Consider the following 22,582-nt stretch of genomic DNA (forward strand, 5'->3'; position numbering starts at 1 on the left):
GTCCAGGTGCAATCTGTGCCTTTAAGACACCACCACGCACACGCCAGACACAAATGGAGGCCAGCAATCTCTTCCTGAGCATGCACCACCCGGTTCAGGGCCTGACCACGGCTGCACCCCAGCAGCATCTGCCAAATCAACCTGCCCTCCCAGGTCAAACCATTTTTGCATTCTATATTCCAGTCTATGCTCATCAAAGGCTGACCGAGGAGCGTCTGTGGGCTCTGAGCATGAGAAAGCTGTCCGACTTTCACCCATTCAACGGAGGAACCAGCAGGAAAGTATGTTTTCTTGGCTTTTTTAGGCAGCCTCAGAAAATGAGAAAATGTAGCTGAAATAATTCCCCCTTTAAAGCCCGCCCTGGTGGCGAGCCCACTGTCTTAATTTGACTGCCTCAATAATTAGTCAAACGATACGGGTGCTCCCCCTCGCCGGCAAGCCTCTTCTCCACCCGCTTGCATGCTAATTTGCCAAAAAGCTCCAACTGCATTTGCATATTTTCCATCTAATTTAGCCTGATCACAATTTAGAGCAGGTGTAGCTCCAGCAGGCAGCTTGAGCAATCAGCCAGACCCCGGTGGGCTGCGCGGGAACTCATTTAAAGGGCCCCTGCCTGTTGGGCTGGCAAGAGCCGTACTGCGAGCCCATTCCACACACGCAGTGAGGGGCGAGCTTGGACCCTGTGTGGGTTGCCCCATCAGCACCGCCGCTTAGTGGGCACTGAGCACCCAGAACCCCTGGAGAACTGCAAGGATGGCAGGAATGCCTTCTGCCATCTGCCCGTCATGAGCTCAGGTCTGGGACACCTGGGTGGCCACAAGGCCAGGGTACTGAGCTGTCTGGGGACCTTGGGGCCTCTACCATGCAGCAGAGCCTTCCTAGAAGCTGCCAGCCCACCCACATTCCCTCAGTGGCAGCCTGCGCCTAGCAGGGCCCAAGGGGGCCCCAGAGTCGGCACGGGAGGAGAATTGGGTGAGCCGGAAGTTCAGCAAATGCCTCAAGGCCAGACGGAGGCACAGGCCACTCGGCACTGGCATCTGCTGACAAAATAAAGTCTCCCGTCTGGCTCCAGCCACGGCCTGCCTTGCTAACACTGGACATTTGCCACCAAGGGCCCACTAACGCGGGTGAGTTCCCTGCAAAACCACGTACCTAGGCTCAGGGCCACTTTCTTTTCAGCGGCCCACTCACAGGGACACACACACACACAGAACCCCTCACAGGGACACACACACACACACACACACACATACCCACACACCCCTACACACAACCCCTCACAGGGACACACACACACACATATACCCACAAACACCTACACACAACCATTCACAGGGACACACACCACTCACAGGGACACCACATTCATACACACACATACCCCTACACACAACCACTCACAGGGAAACCTACACTCACACATTCACACACAGGGACAGCCACACTCACACACAAATATCCACACACAGCCACAACCCCTCACAGGGACACCCACACACACTCACACACACCCACATACCCACAAACAACCACTCACAGGACACCACACTCATACACATATACACACACCCATTCATGCACACAACATCACTCACAGGGACACTCACACACACACAAGGACACCCATACTCACACACACTCACACATACACACAGGGAGAGCCACACTCACACACACAACCACTCAGGGACACTCACACACACACAAGGACACCCATACTCACACACACTCACACATACACACAGGGAGAGCCACACTCACACACACAACCACTCAGGGACACTCACACACACACAAGGACACCCATACTCACACACACTCACACATACACACAGGGAGAGCCACACTCACACACACAACCACTCAGGGACACTCACACACACACACACTCTCACAGGGACAGCCATACTCGTACACACTCACACATGCATCCACACATACATATTCACTCATACACACAGGGACACACATATGTGCTCATACATACACAGGGAATCACACATTCATTCACATATAGGGACACACACATGCTCACACATACACAGGGACTCACACACATGTGCACACACATTCATATACACAGGGACACATACACACATGCTCATCATACACATACACAGGGATTCACACACATGCTCACACACACCCATTCACAGGGGACTCACAGGGACACACTCACACTCATACACTCACATACAACCACTCACAGGGACATACATACACACACACATTCTCACACATACACACCCACAGGGACACACACATGCTCACATACACCCATTCATAGGGGGCTCACTCACAGAGACACACTCACACTCATACACTCACACACAACCACTCACAGGGACTTCCACACTCACATACACGCAAATATTCTCACACATACACACCCACAGGGACACACCCACACTCACACGGTACTCACATATACAGTCATTTGCACACAAACCCAGCCTCACGAGCTCATGGACATGTGCACACACTCACACATCAGTGAACACACACACAAACACACCCCTCTCACATGCACAATTGTGCATGCACACACACTACTTGAGGTGCACACTAATCTTCCCCTCACTGCGAGGGGCCCTCTGCCCTGTGGGGGCACAGCACTAGCAGCAGCCCACAGCAGGCGGCCGCAGGGTGCAGGATGGCAGCCAAGCAGGACGGTGCCTACAGCCATGGTGGGAATGAGCAGACCCTCTCACGTCCACCTCTGCCCGCAGCCACCCCCACAAAGGTTTCACTCAGCCTCCTCACTCATCCTCCTGTGCTGCTGACTGGGCCATCTCGCCAGTCTCCAAGTCACAGTTCCCCCAGCCCCACCCCCACACAGCTCTGCCCCGCCAGGCCTCCTGGCCCCAGCATCCTAGCTGAGGACCCTGACCAGACCCCAGCGACTTTCCAGGAATCAACCTCAGGGATGACCCACACCTCCCTGTCCTTCCCAGCTGCCTCACCCTCCTGTTCTCACCCTTCAGGCTCAACTTGCCACCCCCACCCTCAAATGCACACACACCACACAGGTGCTCACACATGCATAAACACATGTCGCACACACCACAAACACTACACACAGGTACACGGACACATCCACGCACATGCATGCACAGGCACCCTACACAGACACACGTGCGTGCATACATCACACACACCACACAGACACACATGCAAATATAGAAAACATAAACACATGCACACCATACACAGATACATAGAAATAACCATGCATATACACACACAGGCACCCACACACAGACACACATGCACTCACACACACCCATCATGCACACACACCATAAACACATGCACACACCACACTCAGATTCACAGACATACGCATACACACACAGGCACACACAGGCACAGGCACACACACACAAGGCCAGTTCACTGTGCTCTGGGCCTGACCCTCTCTGAACTGAGAAGGTCATCACAAAGGACTCATAGCTCTTAGAAACTCTCTTTCCCATCCAACACCCGGGGCAGCTAGTCCCCTCAGACCCTCACTGACTCATTGTATTCCACCTCAGGGGGTCATGACTCCAGTGGGTCTCCCCAGCAGGACGTCACCAGCAGCCTGAACTTCACAGGGCCCACTGGTCAGCCTGCTGGTGATGTAATTCAGAACCCACTTCACAGGCTGCTGACACCGCCTCCTCCTTCCCCCTCTTCCTCAACTGCCCCATGCCTCCCACTCCATGATCAGTCCCTGGTCAGACTTCTTAGAGGTGACTGCTGTGTCCTATCCACTCTTGCATCCCGCTTTTTGTTCCCTGGATTAGGTCACCAAAGGAGCAGTAGCTTTTGGGCAATCTAACCTGGCAATGATGGTAATTATGGTGGTGATGACGATGGTGATGATGGTGAAGGTGATGGTGATGATGAAGGTGATGATGGTGAAGGTGATGGTGATGATGATGGTGATGGTGAAGGTATAGGTGATGATGAAGGTGATGATGACTGATGACGATGATGTGAAGGTGATGGTGATGATGTGAAGGTGAGGGTGATACTGATGATGATGTGAAGGTGATGGTGATGATGATGTGAAGGTGATGGTGATGATGGTGATGGTGAAGGTGATGGTGATGATGATGCGAAGGTGATGGTGATGATGATGACGGTGAAGGTGATCATAGTGATGGTGATGATGATGGTGATGGTGATTATGGTGGTGATGGTGATCATGCTGATGATGATGAAGGTGATGGTGATGATAATTAAGATGATGGTGATGATGGTGAAGGTGATGGTGATGATGATGGTGATGGTGAAGGTGTGGTGATGAGGAAGGTGATGATGACCGATGGCAATGATGATGGTGAAGGTGATGGTGATGATGATGACAGTGAAGGTGATCATAGTGATGGTGATGATGATGATGGTGATGGCGATCCTGACGATGACGATGATGACGGTGTTGGTAATGATGCTGAGGGGTTAATGATAATGTTACAATTGATTAAGAACTCACTCTGGGTCAAGCAGTAAGCATGCTAAGTGTTTTACATTTATAATCTTCACAGCAATTCTATAAGGTGGGTATTATTAGCTCCACTCTACAGAAAACATCAAGACTTAAAGATGACAATCTGCCCATGGTCCCATAACTAGCAAAGATGTAACCCAGGCCTATCTGCCCCAAAGCACGAGTGTATCCAGAGCTCCACTCAGCCCCTGACTCCTCATCTGCTGAGCCGCCTGTGGAATCATCTTATCAGGCAGAGATGTCACTGAGACACCCTGTCCCTCCCATCCCATCCTATCCCCAGAGACCCTGTCCCTCCCACTCCATACTGTCCCCATCCTGCCATGTGCTCTCAAAGCTGCTGCTCCAGGGACCCACACCCACCTCTAGGCCATTCAGCTTGCTCTGCTGTCTTCCCTCAGAACCGTGGCTAGCCTGGGGCTGTCAAGATGCAGCCCGGCCACACCACTTTCTCCCTCAGAGGTGGACTCTGGGCTCCCTCTTTCCCTTTTAATACCTGTCTGTGTTTTTTGTCTAATGAAGACAGAAGTGGCTTCAAGGTTTTCTGGCCCAGCGGCCCCATCCCCATCACGTAGTTCTGGGGGTGTCACAGCCGAGGTGCACAGGTCCACACTCAGCACTCCTTGCCAGGGAAGTTTGCCCACCTGGGAGTACCACGCCCTTCCCCAGGTCCTGGGTCATGAAGGGGCCTGGCTGGTTAGAGGTGGGGAGATGGGAAGGTCCGCTGGGATCGGCACTGACAGTAAAGGAGCCAGCAGGTTCTGGAAGCCAAGGGAACTGCCCAGCCATACAGCCCTCCTGAGCACTCCAGACCCTCTCAACCGCACACACAGGGAAGCCCCAACATCGGCCCTGCCAGACATTGCATGGGGTGGTCTACACAATGGGGCAACTCTGGGTGTCTTAGCTAGTTTGGGGGGAGGTGTGCCCCATACCACTTCCTGTGGGGTGCCATGAGCCCACAGCCTCCACCGGGAAGGGCAGGAACCAAGGGGGCCCATTCCCCTCTCCTCCCCACAGGCACTCAGCTCTGGCCAGGGCAGGGCTCCCCAACAGGGGAAAAGCTGTCCCAGGGCTGCTGGGGGTCCCCGAGGTTTCACAGACAATTAGGATGACACCCCCACTCCCACCCCTGCGTCTGACAATGCTCTTCCCCCACCTCATACCCGTGTGTGTTGTGAGCACACATCACGGCAGAGAGAACGGACACCGGCCTCTGGCTAACAGTGACACTGCCCTGCCAGGGCCCCAGGAGCAAGCACCCTCCACCCACTGCACATGGGTGACAGGAAGTGAAGACCCAGCCCCGCGGCCCCCAGACACATACACTCCCCTGCTCTCATAACAAGCGCCTGCTCTAGCATTCAGAGGGCTTCACAAGGCTGAGTCCTGGTGGCCTGTGGCAGGCAGAAGTGTCCAGCTCTGCCAGCCCATTGGTTCAATGCAAAAACAAAGGCGTATGGAGGGGGCCAGCCTGGTCCTCCCAGAGAGAGGCAGGAAGAGCCTGGGGGGCCACTAGGCCCCAGGGTCCCGAGCCCCCCATGCCCACGCCTTTTGCAGTGACTCTGCTGCTCTGCCACCAAGATGGGGAGTCTCTCCCACCCTTGGATCTGGGCTGGTCTTGTGCCTTGTTCCGAGGTAGCAAAAGGGATGGTAGCCAGTTCCCAGCCTAGGACTCCAGAGGCTTGGGGTGCTGCTCTCTCCCGCAAACCCTTGCTTGGGCCGTGAACACATACCCTGGCCAGCTGCTGGAGGACGCAAGGCCACCAGGCGCAGGACAGGCACCCCAGGAGATGGCCAGCCAACCTTGAAGCAGAGACGCCGGCTGACCCGAGGTGAACTCACTCACAAGGGAGCCCAGTGGAGACCCGCAGAGCCACCAAGCTGTGTCCAACCTCAACTGCTGAGAGCAGAGTCATTTGCTAAATAAACTCTTGCTTTAAGCCACTCGGTTTGGGGGCCACTTGCTGCCAGCAGGAGCTAATGTCACAGCAGCTTTCCTGTAGTCAGGGCTGGGCCAGTCACAGAGGACCCGGGAAGGGAGCACCTCAGAATGGCCAGGGCTGGAGATGCCGCCGTGTCCTGTGGACACCGTGTCCGCACTTTCCAAGGCTGGACGCTACGCGTGCTCTTGCTGCCATCTTAGCATGGCGGCTCTCAGGCCCCTAGTGGCACTGGAGGAATACGCAGAGCTGCTGTAAATTGAGCTCTTCTCTTCTTTCTTTTTTTTTTTTTTTTTTTTTTTTTTTTTTTTTTTTTTTTTTTTTTTTTTTTTTTTTTTTTTGAGATGGAGTCTCATTCTGTCTCCTAGGCTGGAGTGCAGTGGCGCGATCTCGGCTCACTGCAACCTCAGCCTCCTGGGATCAAGCAATTCCCTGCCTCAGGCTCCCAAGTGGCTGGGATTACAGGTGCCCACCACCACACCCAGCTAATTTTTGTATTTTTAGTAGAGACAGGGTTTCACTATCTTGGCCAGGCTGGTCCTGAACTCCTGACCTCATGATCCACCCACCTTGGCCTCCCAAAGTGCTGGGATTACAGACGTGAGCCACTGCGCCTGGCCGGATTGAGCTCTTCTTATGTGCTCAGACCACAGGGAAGCTCGGGGAATGTTTGGGAAGGAAAGGCTGTGAAGAGAGCACAGGGAACAACTCAGTTCTCAGAGGAAACCCGCTGGGATTGCCAGGGCTCCAGGACTAGAACACTCTTCGGCCTGAATCACTGCAACAACGTGACGGGACAATCACACAACCACACAGGCTGTGGCATCTCCTCCTCTGCCCCTTGAAGATGAGAAGGGGCCTAATATGTTATGAGTCTCCCATCCCACAGCTAAGCGCCCTGCCCAGTGTGGACGCAGAGGAGCAGTCAGAGGTCGCACCGACTGATTGGCAGGCGCTGACGACCCTCCTCTCACCTTGCCTGCTGTCCTCCTCCTCAGATTACTGCTGTCTCCATGAGTGACAACTTGACGGAGCAGGCCAAAGCCCCTGACAGCAAAGGCCAAGGTCCTTCTGGCTGTGGGCCCGGGGCGAGGCTGCTGCTCCCACCCTGGGCTGACACCGAGGCCCTGACCTCCCCGGATGGACGTTCACAGCACAGCAACGCCGTCCAGAGGAGCAACTGCAGTTCCCTGCAGGCCTCGTGTCCTGAGAACTCCTCAATAAACCAATTCTTCTGATGCATGGCAGGGGAACCCTAAATTGGGACTGAGCCTAGGAAGGTTCTCGGCTTTGCCCAGGAGGGAATTCCAGGGTGAGCCGGTGGTGTTAGGCGGCAGTTTGTTTTTTTTTTTTTTTTGAGCTGGAGGGTCGCTCTGTCACCCAGGCTGGAGTGCAGTGGTGTGATCTCAGCTCACTGCAACCTCCGCCTCCCAGTTCAAATGATTCTCCTGCCTCAGCCTCCCGAGTAGCTGGGACTACAGGCATGCACCACCACAGCCAGCTAATTTTTGTACTTTCAGTAGAGACGGGGTTTCACCATGTTTACCAGGACGGTCTCAATCTCTTGACTCCGTGATCTACCCGCCTCGGCCTCCCAAAGTGCTGGGATGCCCATCGTGAGCCACCGCACCCGGCCAGGCAGCAGCTTGTGTTGAAGCCGCCGTGCACAGCAGCAGCAGAGGTGCTGCCCCTTGCAGAGCAGGGCTGACCCACAGCTGTGCGTCTAGAGCAGCAGCCCAGGGGCAGTTCTGCAGTCATGTTTACACCCACTTTTAATTATATGCAAATTAAGGGGATGATTATGCAGAGATTTCTAGAAAGAGGGTGATAACTTCCGGGTCATCAGGTCATTGCCATGGAAAGGACGGTAACTCCTGGCATTGCCATGACAGTGGTAAACTGACACGGCAGCTGGTGGGCCTGTCTGTCAGGAAGCTGCTTCCCCCTCATCCCTGTTTTAGCTGGTCCTCAATTTGGTTCTGTGTCCAAGCTCTGCCCCCAGTCAAGTCCCACCTCCTACTTCACTTCCCAGGCGTAATTTTTCACTCAAAGATCCTAAGGGCTGTCTCTGGGCTTAAGGATTCCAGCAAATCAGGTGCTATCTTCTGGAAGCTTCCTTCACCAGGGAAGCCCTGGCTCAGGCCACAGCCCATGAGGACGGGAGCCAAAGTGCCGCTGGAGAAGTTTAGCAGGCAGGGCTTAGCTCAGGCAATAGCCTGGGGTCAGGGGTGCCCTTAGCCTCCTGGTGCCCACAGCCCCAAGGACAACACTCACAGGAACTCAGCGGGGAACTCAGATGGTTGGAAGGTTTCGTAAAGGGGGCCACAGCTGAGGCTGATAGGAAGGGACCCCTCCGGCCTCAAGCCCAACCTCTGTGTCTATCTGCAGCACACAGGGCACACTTCCTTACTCAGCCAACGTCACGGCTGCTGGCACCTAGAGCCCAGCTTCCTGCCAGGGCCAGAGATGGGCAGGGCAGTCACTGACCCTCCTGGGACTGGCAGAGCCACTGACCATTCGCTGGTTCTTTTCCTGGGCAGTTCAGCTCGCTCTTGAGAAAACACCCACTCCTGCCCGGCACTGAGCTGGGCCATGCCCTCAGGGAGCCCACAGGCCAGACGGGCACAGGACATGCCGAGTGCTGTGTAGAGGGAAGGAGCTTGGTGAGTGCAGAGAGGGTGCCTCCTTTGTGGAGGTCAGGGAAGCCTCAGGGGAGCAGAAATGTCCCAGGGAGGAATACAGAAGAAAAGACCCAGGCTGAGGGCGAGCCCTGGCATGCAGGGACCCCCAAACCTCGTCAGCAAGCACAGAGTGTGGTGAGGACCCCAGGCAGGCAAAGTGGGGCTGGAGGGGTGGCAAGGCCAGCCCTGGGAGGCCTGGTGGGGCTGGAACATGGAAGTCGGGACCACGTCTACCTGCCCACCCGTGGGGCCTGCTTTGATCGGTCCCATGGCCAAAGTTGAGGTCTCCTGTGTTAAAGGGCTTGGAAGCGGCACCCCATCCTCAGGGAACTCCTAAGCCTCTCACCTGCCCCTGATGGCCACCCCACGGGTTGTGGCCCCAATGCAGGCTCCTGGTAAGTCAGGGGCATGAGCAACGCCCCACCCTCTAACATCCCCCAGACCCCCTCCCTTAAGCCCATCATTTCCCCCAGTGGATGAGAAGGCACTGGAGGTGACCCCTGTGGGTTTGTTTGTTTGTTTGTTTAGACAGAGTCTTGCTCTGTCACCCAGGCTGGAGGGCAATGGTGCGATCTCAGCTCACTGCAACCTCCACCTCCCGGGTTCAAGCGATTCTCCTGCCTTAGCCTTCCGAGTAGCTGAGATTACAGGCGTGTCCCACCACACCCTGCTAATTTTGTATTTTCAGTAGAAACAGAGTTTCACCATGTTGGCCAGACTGGTCTGGAACTCCTAGCCTCAAGTGATCCGCCCACCTTGGCCTCCCAAAGTGCTGGGATTACAGGTGTGAGCCACCTCACCCAGCCCCTCATGGGGTTTTAGTAAAGCAAAGGCCAGAAGCATCTTGATGACACTAGCCAGCAAGATAGCTTTTCCAAGGATGGTCACCTGGGAGTCTGGAGTGTGTGTCTTTATGGCAACTGCGCTGCGCTGAGGAAGGCCTAGCAGACACCAGGTGCCATGGGCATGAGAGTGCTCATGAGTGTGTTTGGGGGGAGGGTGTGTGAGGAACCATGTGCAGACAAGTGGGCAGGTGGCAGGGGGCGTGTGTGTGACTGTGAGCGTCTGTGAGTGTGTGTGAGTTTGCCTGAACATTTTAGCGGGTGTATATGAATGTGTGAGTACGTGTGTGCACATCTGAGTGTGGCGGGCACATGAGAGTGTGTGTATTTGAGAAAACACATGTGAATGTGTGTGCACTTGAGTGTGTGGACATAAGTGTGTGAGCACATGTGCGTGCATGTGCAAATGTGTAAACGTCTGTGTTGGTGCATGTTTGAGTTTGTTTTCACACCCCCATTCCAGGTCCCTGCACTGCCCCGTGGCACGAAGCCCACGGATGATGGACTTGCGTAAACCCAAGGGGCTGATGCCCTCCCGCCTGCGCAGCTGGCCAGGGAGCAGGGGTGTGGGCCTGGCTCCAGCTCCAGAAGAGGGAGAACAGGAGAGAAGGGTAGAGGCGCCCCGGTTTGGCTTTGCAAAGTCATACAGCCTGCACGGCGCAGGAGCTCAGGCCCTGGCCAATGCCCCAATCCCCGTTCCCCACCCTGCCCTGTCCCTGACTTCCAGGGCTGGGCTCTCAGAAAAGCCAGGGTGAGGTGAGTGACAAGATGTAGTGGGTCCCCTCCCCGCCCACATGCCCTTCCAACACCCCAACTCACCTTCCCTTGACTGGCACTGCCTGGTTCCTGCTTGGAGCCTCAGTTTCCTGGGCTGCGAAATGGATCCCTCAACCCAGCTGCTCAGGAATGTCAGAGGGTTCACTAAGATCCAGCAGCAACAATCAGGGCCAGGAGACGCTCAGCATTGTTCCTGCCCGGCACCCGCTTCCTGCTGTGGGCGAGGGGACCCTCAGCATCTTTCCCCCTCAGCACCCGCTTCCCGCTGTGGGCGAGAGGACCCTCAGCATCGTTCCCCCCCAGCACCCGCTTCCCGCTGTGGGCACAGTGTCTTCTCCTGCCCTGGACCCCAGTCTGTCCCAGGCAGGGGCGATTTTAGAAGCTTGGGCATCAGATGCCCTGTGGCCCACCCACTGGGGCTCCTTGAACCCCACCCCATCCCCCAGTCCTCCTGGACCCCAGCCCTGCCTTCAGCTGCACCAGCCTGAGCACCCTGGGGCCTGGAAGCCCAGCTACACAGGGGGATTTAGACCCTCAGAGTCTGGGACCCCAGGGTCTTTGGGCCCAGAGGCACACCTCACGTGGGGAACAGGCCCAGGCGCCAAGTCACCCCAAGCAGGAAGCTCACTCCTGGCCAGGCCAGAATGCATTCCAGTGGCTCTGGCAGGTAGAGATTGCTTCTCATACCCAGGCCGGTACCCAGGTCAGGTCCTCCCCAGCAGGCGGGCTGCCGGCCAGTCCCTCCCTTGCCTGCCCGCCCCCGAGACAAAGACAGACAGAGGGCCCTGCACTCCGGTAGTTACACGGCACCTGCAAGGGTCTGCTGACACCAAGATGAAGAACATATTAATGAGAGAACACTTTATTGCTTATTTTATGTTATTATTTTGAGACAGAGTCTCACTCTCTCACCCAGGCTGGAGTACAATGATGTGATCTCTGCTCACTGCAACCTCTGCCTCCCAGGTTCAAGAGATTCTCCTGCTTCAGCCTCCTGAGTAGCTAGGATGACAGGCGCATGCCACCATTCCCGACTAAGTTTTGTATTTTTAGTAGAGACGGGGTTTCACCATGTTGGCCAGGCTGGTCTCAAACTCCTGACCTCAGATGATCTGCCCGCCTCGGCCTCCCACAGTGCAGGGATTACAGGCGTGAGCCACTCGCCGGCTATGGCGTTTTTAAATGATGAAATTCAGTGCACTCGCTGCTTTTGATTCACCACTTACACACTCCAGGGGCCCCTCACCCTGGGAAGCACAGATCAGGGTCTGCTCACTCCTGGGCAGTGCTTTCCAGGCTCTTGGTGGGTCTCGGCTTTGACCTCCAGCTGTCAGTGACCTCGTGACTGTCCCGTGGTCACCGGCCTCTACGGGATGGGATCCTGGGCCCCAGGCTCTCAGCTGGAAGTGTGGCTTGTCGGTCGCCAGGTGCCTGGGGGAGGGTTTACTCTGCAGCAACCCTGGAGTGACAAACAGAGCAAGAGACATCGCTGAGCATTCAGGGACCACCCACCACAGAGATACGTCGTCTTAAAATGTGGTAAGAGTGCCATTTCCACGGCCGAGTTCAAGACCACAGGATCAGTGCCAACCAGAGGACCTGAGAGCACCCGGCTTACTGGGCCCCACCCCAGTTTTGGGGCACCCCTACAGATTCAGGTGCGGATGCTGCTTGCGCAGTGACCTCCTTGTAGAACCACTGCTCTAGGTCATCAAGAAGGCCAACCACTGCCAGAGCGGGCAGTGCAGGCTGGCCGCTGGGGCCCCATGGCCAGAACGAGCCAGAACGAGCCAGTGAGACCCTGTGGCCACCTGCCTGTTGGCCCCGTCATCAGCCTCCAGTCTCAGGCTCCAGACACCGGGCAGGCTCCAGACATCAGCCTCCAAACCTCAGGCTCCAAAACTCACCGCCAAGGCCTTCCCGTCCCCAAATCACCTCTTCTGTCTCCCACCACCTTGAAAACATTTCAGGCCCTCAGAGGACCTCACCCAATGTGTTAGGAAAAACAAGCAGACCCCCACTCGTTGACACTTAAGCATGAGTGGCTGATGGAAACTGCCAGAACCTGTCAGTCAATCTAAGTGCCCCCGAACTTCAGTGGAGAACTGAAGTGAGTGACAGAAGCGAACCTTTTTTCCTGACTCTGGAATCTCCAGGCAGCTCCTATGCCTGCGGGGAAGCCACTCCGGGGCCTGCAGGTCTCCAGGTGGAGCGGAGCAGAGGCCTTGACGTCAGTTGGGTCAAAGCTCCTGCGTGATTCCCACGTCCAGCAGGGCTGAGAGCCACTGAGCCGGGGAAAGGCTTATGCTGTGGAGGGATGGAGACTGTTCTCTCAGTGATCATGACAGCACACAGCCCCAGAGGCTGGCCGCCACCTCACTCACTTGCTCGCTCACTCACTCCACAGTGTTCGTGGAACCCTGCCTGGTGCCCAGCTCTGTGTGAGTTCCTGAGGAGGCTCCTCAGTGTTCCCTTTCTACTGGGAGGGAACTGACAGGCGGATCTGCTCACGTAAAACCCATCGGAGCACACGGGTGCAGCACAGATGAGGCTGTGCGGGGTGGGTGCTGCCTTAGATGTGGGCTCCAGCCGGGCAGCAGGGAGTGAGCTGTGCAGAAAAGCGCTCTGGCCAGAGGAACCACGTCAAAGGCCCTGGGCAGGGCCAGGGTGGCCGCATGCGGATGGGATGGTTGGCTGAAGACAGAGGAGGCAGGACAGGTCACACTGGCCCTCAAGGCTCAGCACTCAGCTCCTGTTCTGCTCAGAATCAGACAGGCCAACGGAAGCTGCTGGCGTGGGAGCGCTCGCGGGACTTGATGGCTCCGAGAGGAGCAGACACCTCTCCAGCACTTGGGTGTCTCGGGAAACCCTCCAAGTGCCGGGATCTCCAACCTCAAGCCCATCTGCCAGGAATGTTCCCTCTCCGAGTTCTGACAGTGAGGGAGTGGAAGATGAGTTTGGGGAGCGAGTGACACCCCAGGGCGTTCCGAGGTGCCCAAGTGTCCACAGTGCATTTCCCGAGCGTTGCCCCTTCAGAGCGTGTGAGGATCCCTCCAGCCGCTGCGTGGGAGGAGGCCTGGAGGGCCAGCGGAGGGGGCTCTTCCAGGGCAGAGTCAGCGTCCCATTTCACAGACGTGGAAACAGAGGTGAGCGCCACACTGGAATCTTTCCCACACCCAAGGCCCCCATGGCCACCCCGGCTCCTCCCCAGAGTGGGGAGCCTTGGAGAAGAAGGGAGCAGCACCCCCAGGGAGGAAGGAGGGTGGCCCCAACCTTCACCAGAGCAAGGTGGGCACCCACCCTGAGTCTTCTTATGCCTGCAGTGAGCCTGGCTCCTTGAGTCATGCTGCCACCATCACAGCAACAGGGTCCCAAAGCCATCCTCAGGGTGCAGGCTCCCCTCCCAAGCTGCTTGGCCCAGGCCAGAGGCAGGGCCGCTGGGCCCCAGTTCTGCTGTGAAGGCCGATACGGCCCCAGGCCCTGGGGGAATGCTCTGTCTGCCGCAGCTCCTCAGGGCCTGTTTCCTGAGACGTCCGCCACGCCAGAGGTGACCCCACCCCCAAACCACCCCATCCGTGCAACACCCAAGGCCTCACGAGGGGGAGGAGGCAGGTTTCCAAGGGCACATGGGTGCCAGGTTGACAAATGCCCCTTCCCTCCCCCTTAACTTCGGACTCCACATCCATCCATGTGCATGCAGGGCCACACCCAGAAACCACAGGCCCCCACACACCGCACCCACACTGACTCCCAAGCGCCCCTCCTTCCAGGCCCTTCCTTCAACATGACCCCACCTCGTACCCAGGGCCCAGCCAAGACCTCCTTTGTACGTAGCCTTGGGGGTGCCCTGAGCAAGGTTCGAGATCCAGGACCATCTTCCTAGTGGGGGGCCTGACTCATGACGTCAGAGCCACTGCTCCCCAGGAGGTGACCCCAGCATTTCCTGGGTCCAGGCGAGAGTGTCTGGGGACCTTCAGGTGACATCGCCTGGGCTCAGGTCATCAGCTGCCCGGAGAGTCTATTAATAGGTGAATCATTGGCAGACACTGGGCATCAGGTGTCTGCCAGCAGCCAGCACGGATTGCCATGGAAACATCTAGAACAAAACACAGGCTTTTCATGTTAGGATACGGGCTGGGCTCTCGGAGTCAGAAGAGGTGGCCCCTGCCTGACCACCCCAAATGGATGTGTCCAAACCCAGCTCCTACAAGCAGAGGATGGTGGGGCATGGTGGCTCACACCTGTAATTCCAGCACTTTGGGAGGCTGAGGCAGGTGGATGGCTTGAGCTCAGGAGTTTGAGACCAGCCTGGGCCACATAATGAGACCGCATCTCTATTAAAAAACAAACAAACAAAAATTAGCCAGGCATGGTGGCATGCCCCTGTAGTCCCAGCCACTTGGGAGGCCAAGGTGGGAGGATAGCCTAAACCTGGGAAGCCAAGGTTGCCGTGAGCCGAGATCACACCACTGCACTCCAGCCTGGGTGACATAGCAAGATCCCGTCTCAAAAAAAAAAAAAAAAAAAAAAAAAAAAAAAAAAAAAAAAAAAAAAAAAAAAAAAAAAAAAAAAAAAAAAAGGAAAAAAAAAGGCAAAGGAGCATATGGGGCTTTGGGGTAAATTTTGTAGGTTTTTTTCAACAAATGCAATTACAGGGTACTCACTTTACCAAAAAATCAACGATTCACGGAATTTTCCCACAGAGGACCTCACAGCCTTGCCCTTCAGGCCACAGCTTGTGGTGTCTGCCCCTGGCTTGCCCAGCTAGCGGCTGAGCTAGGGCTTCCCCCACAAACCTCCCATCCTTCATTCAGCCCAGCGCATTTCTGGGCCTCAGCTTCTTCATCTTCAAAATGGGTTGGTATCTGTCCTGCCAACTTCAGAGGCTGCCTGAGAGGAACGTGTACAATGGCAAATGTGAAGCGTCCCCAAATGCAAGGGCACGGGAACTCAGGGGTGTCGTCCATACTTGTCATGGGTGGAATAGTGTCCCGCAGAAGATGTGTCTAAGTTCCAAACCCCCGAACCTGGGCGTGCGGTCTTATTTAGAAAACAGTCTTTGCAGATGTAATTAAGCGAAGAATCGAGGTGGGATTGGCCTGGATTCCAGCAGGCCCTAAACCCAATGGCTGATGTCGTTTAAGGAGGCAAAGGATGCAGACGGAGGGGAAGGTGGAGGCGGAGACTGGAGTGTGGAGGCGGAGACTGGAGCGTGGAGGCCTCTACCACCCTGGAACGCTGCAGGGGTAAGAAGATTCAATCCTGAGCCTCGGAGGGAGCACGGCCCCGAAGATACCTCGACTTTGGACTTGGCGCCTCAGAGCGGATTTCTGTTGTTTTAAGTCAACCAGCTTGTGGTCGTTGGCCTCAGCAGCCCTGAGAAGTTCCCACAGCACTGCTGGATTCCAGCTAGCAGCCCAGAAACCCCCTTTCTGACAGCCACAGGCAGGGGCAGGGAGGAGAGAGAGCACAGGGGCTCAGGAGAGGGCTGGGGCTCCCCACCCACTTAGCTCCCAGCACAGGCGACACGGCCACAGCCCATTTACTTAACTGGGTTTCTCATCACAGAGCAGGTGCCAGCAGGACCCCTGAGTGAGCTCCTGTGTGGCATGCAGCCCCACCCCATACACCCAAAGGCCCAACCCTCAGCCATTACCAGCCGTCAGAAATACGTCAGCCGCCAGCTCCTCCGAGGGTGGCCGCTGCCTTTTGTCACCATCAGAAAGCCACTGCCAGGGTCATCATGGGGTCTCCGTGTTCCTGCGAGCGGCAGATGGGATTTAGGATGTCCTGTCCTCCCAGCCCAGTCCTCTAGGTCTGATGTATCTTCCCCGGAGGCCGAACTGTCCCCTCAACAGCCAGCCATCTGCAATTCTGCGTGAGGGCAGTCGGGAGCCCTGCTCAGAGGCCAGAGTTGCTCTGGGAAGCAGCGTTTTAGAGCCAGGATGCTTTTCAAATTGATTTCTCACTGCTGGCAGAGGCAAAGGCACAGCACTCTCGGGCTCCCAGAATAGGGACCCTGTCTCCTCACTGCAATGGCACAGCACTCACAGGCTCCCGGAATAGGGAGCCCCTCCTCACTGCCCTCCGTTCTGGTGCCCTTGGGGTGCCCTTGAGCTCCCACACCGCCCCTCCCTCATGCCATCTCTGTCCTGGGAAGATAATGAGGGGCTGCAGGTGACATGAGGAATGCTAGGGCCCAGGGAGCTGGATGTCAAAGAGGCTGCTGAGCAGCACACAGGAGGGGCTCCCTTAAGCTGGAGGATGGAGAGGAGTCTCTCACGGTCAGGTACAAATCAGACACAGAAGGCAGTCATGCAATGAGGTAACAGCCCATCAGACAGAGCTTGGCCGTGACCATGCTAGTGCCGTGTGCATGTGTGTGTGTGTGCATGTTCCTGTGGACTCTGAGAGTGTTTGTGCAGGTGTGCATGTGGGCATTTGTGTGTGTGTAGGTGTTTTGTGTGCTTCTTTGTGTTTGCATGTGTCCACATGTATGTGTATTGTGTGTGTACACGTGTGCTTGCATGTTGCATGTGTATTGTGCATTTGTGTGCATGTATGAGGTGTGTGAGCACGTGTTTTGTGTGTTTTACATGTGTGTTGTGTGTGGGTGCACACTGTGTGAACACTGCTTCTATGTGCATGTGTGTGCTTTGTGCATATGTGCATACTGCGTGTGCGCACGCGGATACATGTATGTGGTACTGTGTGTGTGTGAGTGTGGATGCCTGTGCGCCTTTCCTTCTGTTCGGTTCTAATGGGAACAGCCTGCACAGCAGGTTCAGGGCACCCCCACCTTTCCTGTCCCTGCACACTCGGTCCCCAGCTCAGGCTCTTGGAGGAAATCTCACCGAGCATGGCCTTCCGGCCTCCCCAGCAGCCTGAGCTGACACTGACAGAGGCCTGGTGGCAGCTGCAGCCTTCACCCAGCCCCCATCACAGCCCCTCCCTTGAGGGGAGACTCCTCTCTCAGCTCCCATCCTGGAGGCCAAGGGCAGAGCGGGAGGAAGGCGCCTGTCCTGCAGAGAGAAACCGCCCTGCCCCCAGCAAGCAGCTCCTCGTCCCTCAACCCCCAGCTCTCCTGTTGCCTCCTCATCCCAAGCTGGCACTGCCAGGCACTTGTGCCTGCATCTCTGTCTCAGCCCCTCTCAGACAGCCACAGGCAGCCTTGGCTGGCAGGACCTCTGGGCTTGTGACCCCAGCACCGTGTCAGCTTGGGCTGCCTACCATGACACTTCCCACCGTACCCACCCACAGGCCTCTGCACATGTGGACAGGATGGGGCTGTTCTCATGTGCATCACAAGCGGCTTCCTAGGAAGAACTGATCTGGGCCGGAAGCCGCAGACTGATGTCATTCTGCACCAGGAGACCCCGCCAGACCCCTGGGGACCCCAGCACAGCCCTGGCCTTGCAGACAGTGATGCCTCCTCTTTCAACTGATTTTACAAGCGCATGAGCCCCAAAACTGCTTATGGTAAAGAAACTGCTGGCGTCCGGCTCTGTGTCTCCCCATCTCAGTGCACCCGGCTGGACACCAGCTAACCAGGGGTGGGGGTGTCGGGGGGTCTCCCACAGCTCGGCAGCACACAGCCCAGCCCTGAGGCTTCCGGAGCCAGGTCCTCTGCAGATGTTGGCTGCAGCCGCTTCCCACTGTCTTGAATGAAGGTGACCTTTAAGGCTGCTGTTCACAAGTCTCCTGCGGCCAAGGTCTCCGCAGCCAGGCAAGTCCTCTGCTGCCACCTGGTGGCGAGTGTTAGGCACGCTGGTGATGATTGGGAGGAGCTGGGGCTCCAGGCTCCCTGCGGCACTCCTCAGTCCCCTGCTTCAGCCGACTGGCAAAGATGGGCATCGAATACTCAGAGGGGTCGATGGATCTGCCCGCAGTCACCCAGCAGGTCACCAGCAGAAAGGGACCAGTGCCTCAGGTTTCCTCAGCACCTCCCAACTTTCACTTACGCCTGACATGGCAGTAATCATCTGCCCAGCAGCCCTGAGTCCTGGCTTTGGGGCCAAACAGACAGCACCTGGCCCAAGCTCTCCCCAGCTGGGGGACACAGGGCAGCTGACTCCATTTCCAAACCTGGGTGTCCTCAGCTAACAATAGAAACAGGCTACAGGCTGCTGCAGGCTGCGTGAGGATGGCCGTTACCAGCGCAGCGGGCACAGGGACTGGCATACAGCAGGTGCTCCATTCATGCTTTTCCCGCTGCTGCTCATGGTGGTGATGATGCTTCTGAAGACGGTGATGCCTGAGGCGAAAACAGGAGCAGAGGAGAGCATGGATCTTTTTCACTCCAGAGCCACGTAGCTACGGCCAAGTGTCGCGGGCGGTGGGACAAGGGACACCCCTCTGGAGATCCAGAAGCCGAGCCCCCAAGCCTGGAGAGGAAGCTTCCGGTGACCTCTCCCCACTGCCCTCACCTGAGGAGGCACCACTGTCCCACAGGACCTCCCACGTGTGCCTGATTGCAGGGCTCACCTGGAGGCAGCCACAGCCCATCTCACTGGACTCCACCCTCCAGAATCTAAGTCTTCCGGTGTGAGCGAGGCCAGGGAATCTGTATTTGCAAAGTGCTGCGGGTGGTTCTCCCAGCCTGGCAGGCTTGGGAAATCCTGGCCAATCCCATCTTTCCATGCTGGCCATGTGCCCTAGAGTGGACGGGGCTGGCGCTGGCATGCAGGGCTCTCTGGGGAGTGCCCCTTCAGCCTGAATGCTTACCAGGGAGTGGTGGGGCCGTCAGACCAGAGGAGCCTCAGACGCCAGGCCACGCAATGGGAAGCAGGGGAGATGCCCTCCGAGGGCCTGGCAAGGGGGAGGGAGGCCCGGAGGGCAGGGAGCTGGCAGCAGTGTCCACAGAGGAGACCTGGCACCAGGTAGGCAGAGGTGAGCTTGGAAAGGAAGTGAGGGGAGCAGGCATCCTCCTGGCTTCAGAAGCTCTCCCAACAGCAGCCCACGGGGCCCGTGTGGGGCAGGAGCCACCACCAGGGAGCCTTGGCAGCTGCTGAGATTCCAGGAAGTGGCCGGACACCGTGGCCAGAGCTGCGCCCTGCATTCCGGTTCATATCCGTGTGGCCTCCTCCCCTGGGGATGGGTGCGGGGGTCATCTGGCAGACTTGCTGAGTCTGAAGTGGTCTCAGGTGCAAAGCAGCCCCAGGCCCCAGCACGGGCAGCTCCTGAGCCTGGGCCCATTGAGATGGCTTCAGGCAGGAGCCGGAAGGTCTCCCGGCCTTGCCGTTGGCTGGCTGAGGCCTCGCATGAGCCCCCCGAGCCTGTCTCGTCCGGACAAGGAGGTGATGAGGCTGCTGTCAGGTGAGCTTGGTGCCTGCAGGGAGTCTGAGTGCCCTTGACCTGGCAGTAGCCATGATGGCAGTGAAATCACTGGTCAGCAGTTGCAAGGAGGGCTGCTCCAAAATTGGCCCCATGGCACGAGGCGAGAAGGCGGGGCTGTGGGTGCAGGGGTGAGGAGGCGGGGCTGTGGGTGCGGGGCGAGGACGTGGGCTGTGGACAGCCTGGTGGAGTCAGAGGCAAAGCAGCCCCAGGCCCCAGCCGTCCGTGCCCCTGAGCTGAAGAACCGCCCTGGCAGGGCGTGATTATAGAGCCAAGAAAGTATAGCAGGAGGCAGCACCCGCCCCGGAGGGGAGAGGGGGAGGGGCCACACTGCCAGTCTCAGTGTGGTCTGTGTGGGGTGTGTGTGGAGTCTGTGTTGTGTGTGTGTAGAGTGTGTGAATTGTGTGGAGGTGTGGAGTCTGTGTTGTGGTGTGTGTGTGTGTGGAGTGTGTGGATTGTGTGGAGTTGTGGAGTCTGTGGTGTGTTGTGTGTGTGTGTAGAGTGTGTGGATTGTGTGTTGTGGAGTCTGTGGTATGTTGTGTGTATGTGTGGATTGTGTGTTGTGGAGTCTGTGGTGTGTGTGTGTATATGTAGAGTGTGTGGATTGTGTGGAGCTGTGGAGACTGTGGTGTGGTGTGTGTGTGTGTGTGTGTGTGTGTGTAGTTTGTGGATGGTGTGGAGTTGTGGATCCTGTGTTGTGTTTTGTGTGTGTGTGTGTGTGTGGAGTGTGTGGAGCTGTGGAGTCTGTGGTGTGTGTGTGTGTGTGCATGTGTGTGTGTGTGTGTGGAGTGTGTGGATGGTATGGAGCTGTGGAGTCTGTGTTTGTGTGTGTGTAGAGTATGTGGATTGTGCAGAGTTGTGGAGTCTCTTATGTGTGTGTGTAGAGTGTGTGGATGGTGTGGAGTTGTGGAGCCTGTGTTGTGTTGTGTGTGTTGTTTGCTGGCTGTGGCATGTGCTGTCTGTCACTGGGCATCACGGTGGGAGCCCAGGCTAACGCCCGTCCATTGCTAATTCTTTGAAGCCTGTGGTGGGTTCTCCCGGGCGGAGGCAGCACCCCATTGCCTGCTGGCGTCGTCAGGGCACCTTGCCTCTGGCCTCCTGGGTGGAGGGCGCTGTACTTGGCTGAGGGGCTGGCAGGGCCCACCCTTCCCTTTCTCCCCCACCGCGTGGCGTCTTCTTCCCCTCAGGTCCCCTCTGGCCACCCAACCCCCCTCGGTGAGCACACCAGGTGGTCAGGGCCCTCCAGGCCGGGTCTCCCTCCCCAAGGTAGGGTCTGGCAAAGCTGCTGCTGGGACACGCAGGGCCCAGTGTCTGGTCCCCGGAGGGGACAGAGCAAGCTGGCCACCTGCAGCTCGGGGCTGCAGCGGGTTGTCCGGTGCAAGAGCACGAGTGCCCTTAAAGCACAGCCCCGAAGGCAGCAGGACAGCCCCACAGACCCCAGAGAGAAGAAGACCACCCTGCAGAAGGAGGCCAGAGCTGGCATCCCACCTGGTGCCAATGTGGCCACAGAAGGGAGCCCAGCCTCCTTCCATCCCCTCCTGCCCCTTCCAGGTCCCTTCCTGCCCCCAGCTCTCGGAAGCTCTCCCCAGTCCCTTTCCCATCAGAGGCTCTGCCCCCAAAGCCCTCTCCTTCTGCACAGTGTTGGGGGAGGCACTTGAGCTCTGGAGAAGGAAGGGACACAGGTGACACTGTCACTCGTCCCTCGGAGGCCACCGGGTCCAACGGGAGCAGGAGACCCCGCTGTCCTCCCTTCCGGCGCCCCCCTCACGGCCCCAAGGAGACAGCAGCAGCAGACGGTGAGTTGCTTGTGTCACCTGCTCTTTATTGACTGCCGTGGGCTGCACGCTCCTGGGCATCCCATGTACCCAAGAGTGGCAGGCACTACATGGAGGGGCTGGAGGGAGACAGTCTGAGAGAAGAGGCTGCGAGAGCACAGACGCACGGAGGGGAAGCCCAGCCCCACGGCCACACGCCCCGGGAGGTGTGGGCAGGGCCAGCGGCGAAGGGAAGCTGCCTCATGTTGGGAGCACCTGGCCAAAGGTCACCCCCTCCTCCCAGCCCCTCAACAGAGCCAGGCTGCTATCCAAAGGAGTGTGAGGTGCGGTCACTTCCGCCACTGGCCAGTGGAGGGGTCTGGGACATCCTGAGACCCTGAGCTCTCCAGGCTGCTCTCTCAAACCCTCATTCCATCTGAGAAGGTGGAAAGGAAAAACAGGGAAGAAAGGAAGACAGACACCCCGCCCTCAGGGTGCTCCCCCGATGACGGGCCTGGGCTGCAGGGGAGCCGGCCCAGGAGACGCCTGCTTAGGACGAGGGAGCAGAGCTGGGCTTCTCCTCCCGTGACACAGGGATGGCTCGCTCGCCGTGGGTGGTGTCCAGGCCAGTCTGGATCTTGGGGCCAGTGAAGGTCAGCATGCCGTCAGCGGACAGGGTGCAGGACAGGGCCGTCTGGTCCACATTGGACGGCAGGCGGTAGCGGCGGTGGAACTCCCGGGAAATGTAGCCGTGGTC

At 57.4% G+C, this 22,582-nt stretch overlaps 1 protein-coding gene across 1 annotated transcript in view; it reads right to left on the bottom strand.

Annotated features, from left to right (window-relative positions):
• Positions 1-22,156: 22,156 nt before the first annotated feature.
• Positions 22,157-22,582, bottom strand: part of CRYAA (crystallin alpha A) — a 3,506-nt gene continuing 3,080 nt past the window's right edge. Inside the window, exon 3 of the mRNA XM_037742044.1 lies at positions 22,157-22,582. This exon is cut by the window's right edge and continues 2 nt beyond it. Within this exon, the coding sequence (XP_037597972.1) occupies positions 22,376-22,582 (207 nt within the window). The 3' untranslated portion in view covers positions 22,157-22,375.

This window comes from Cebus imitator, unplaced genomic scaffold, assembly GCF_001604975.1.
Source record: "Cebus imitator isolate Cc_AM_T3 unplaced genomic scaffold, Cebus_imitator-1.0 Scaffold112, whole genome shotgun sequence".
NCBI lineage: Eukaryota > Metazoa > Chordata > Mammalia > Primates > Cebidae > Cebus > Cebus imitator.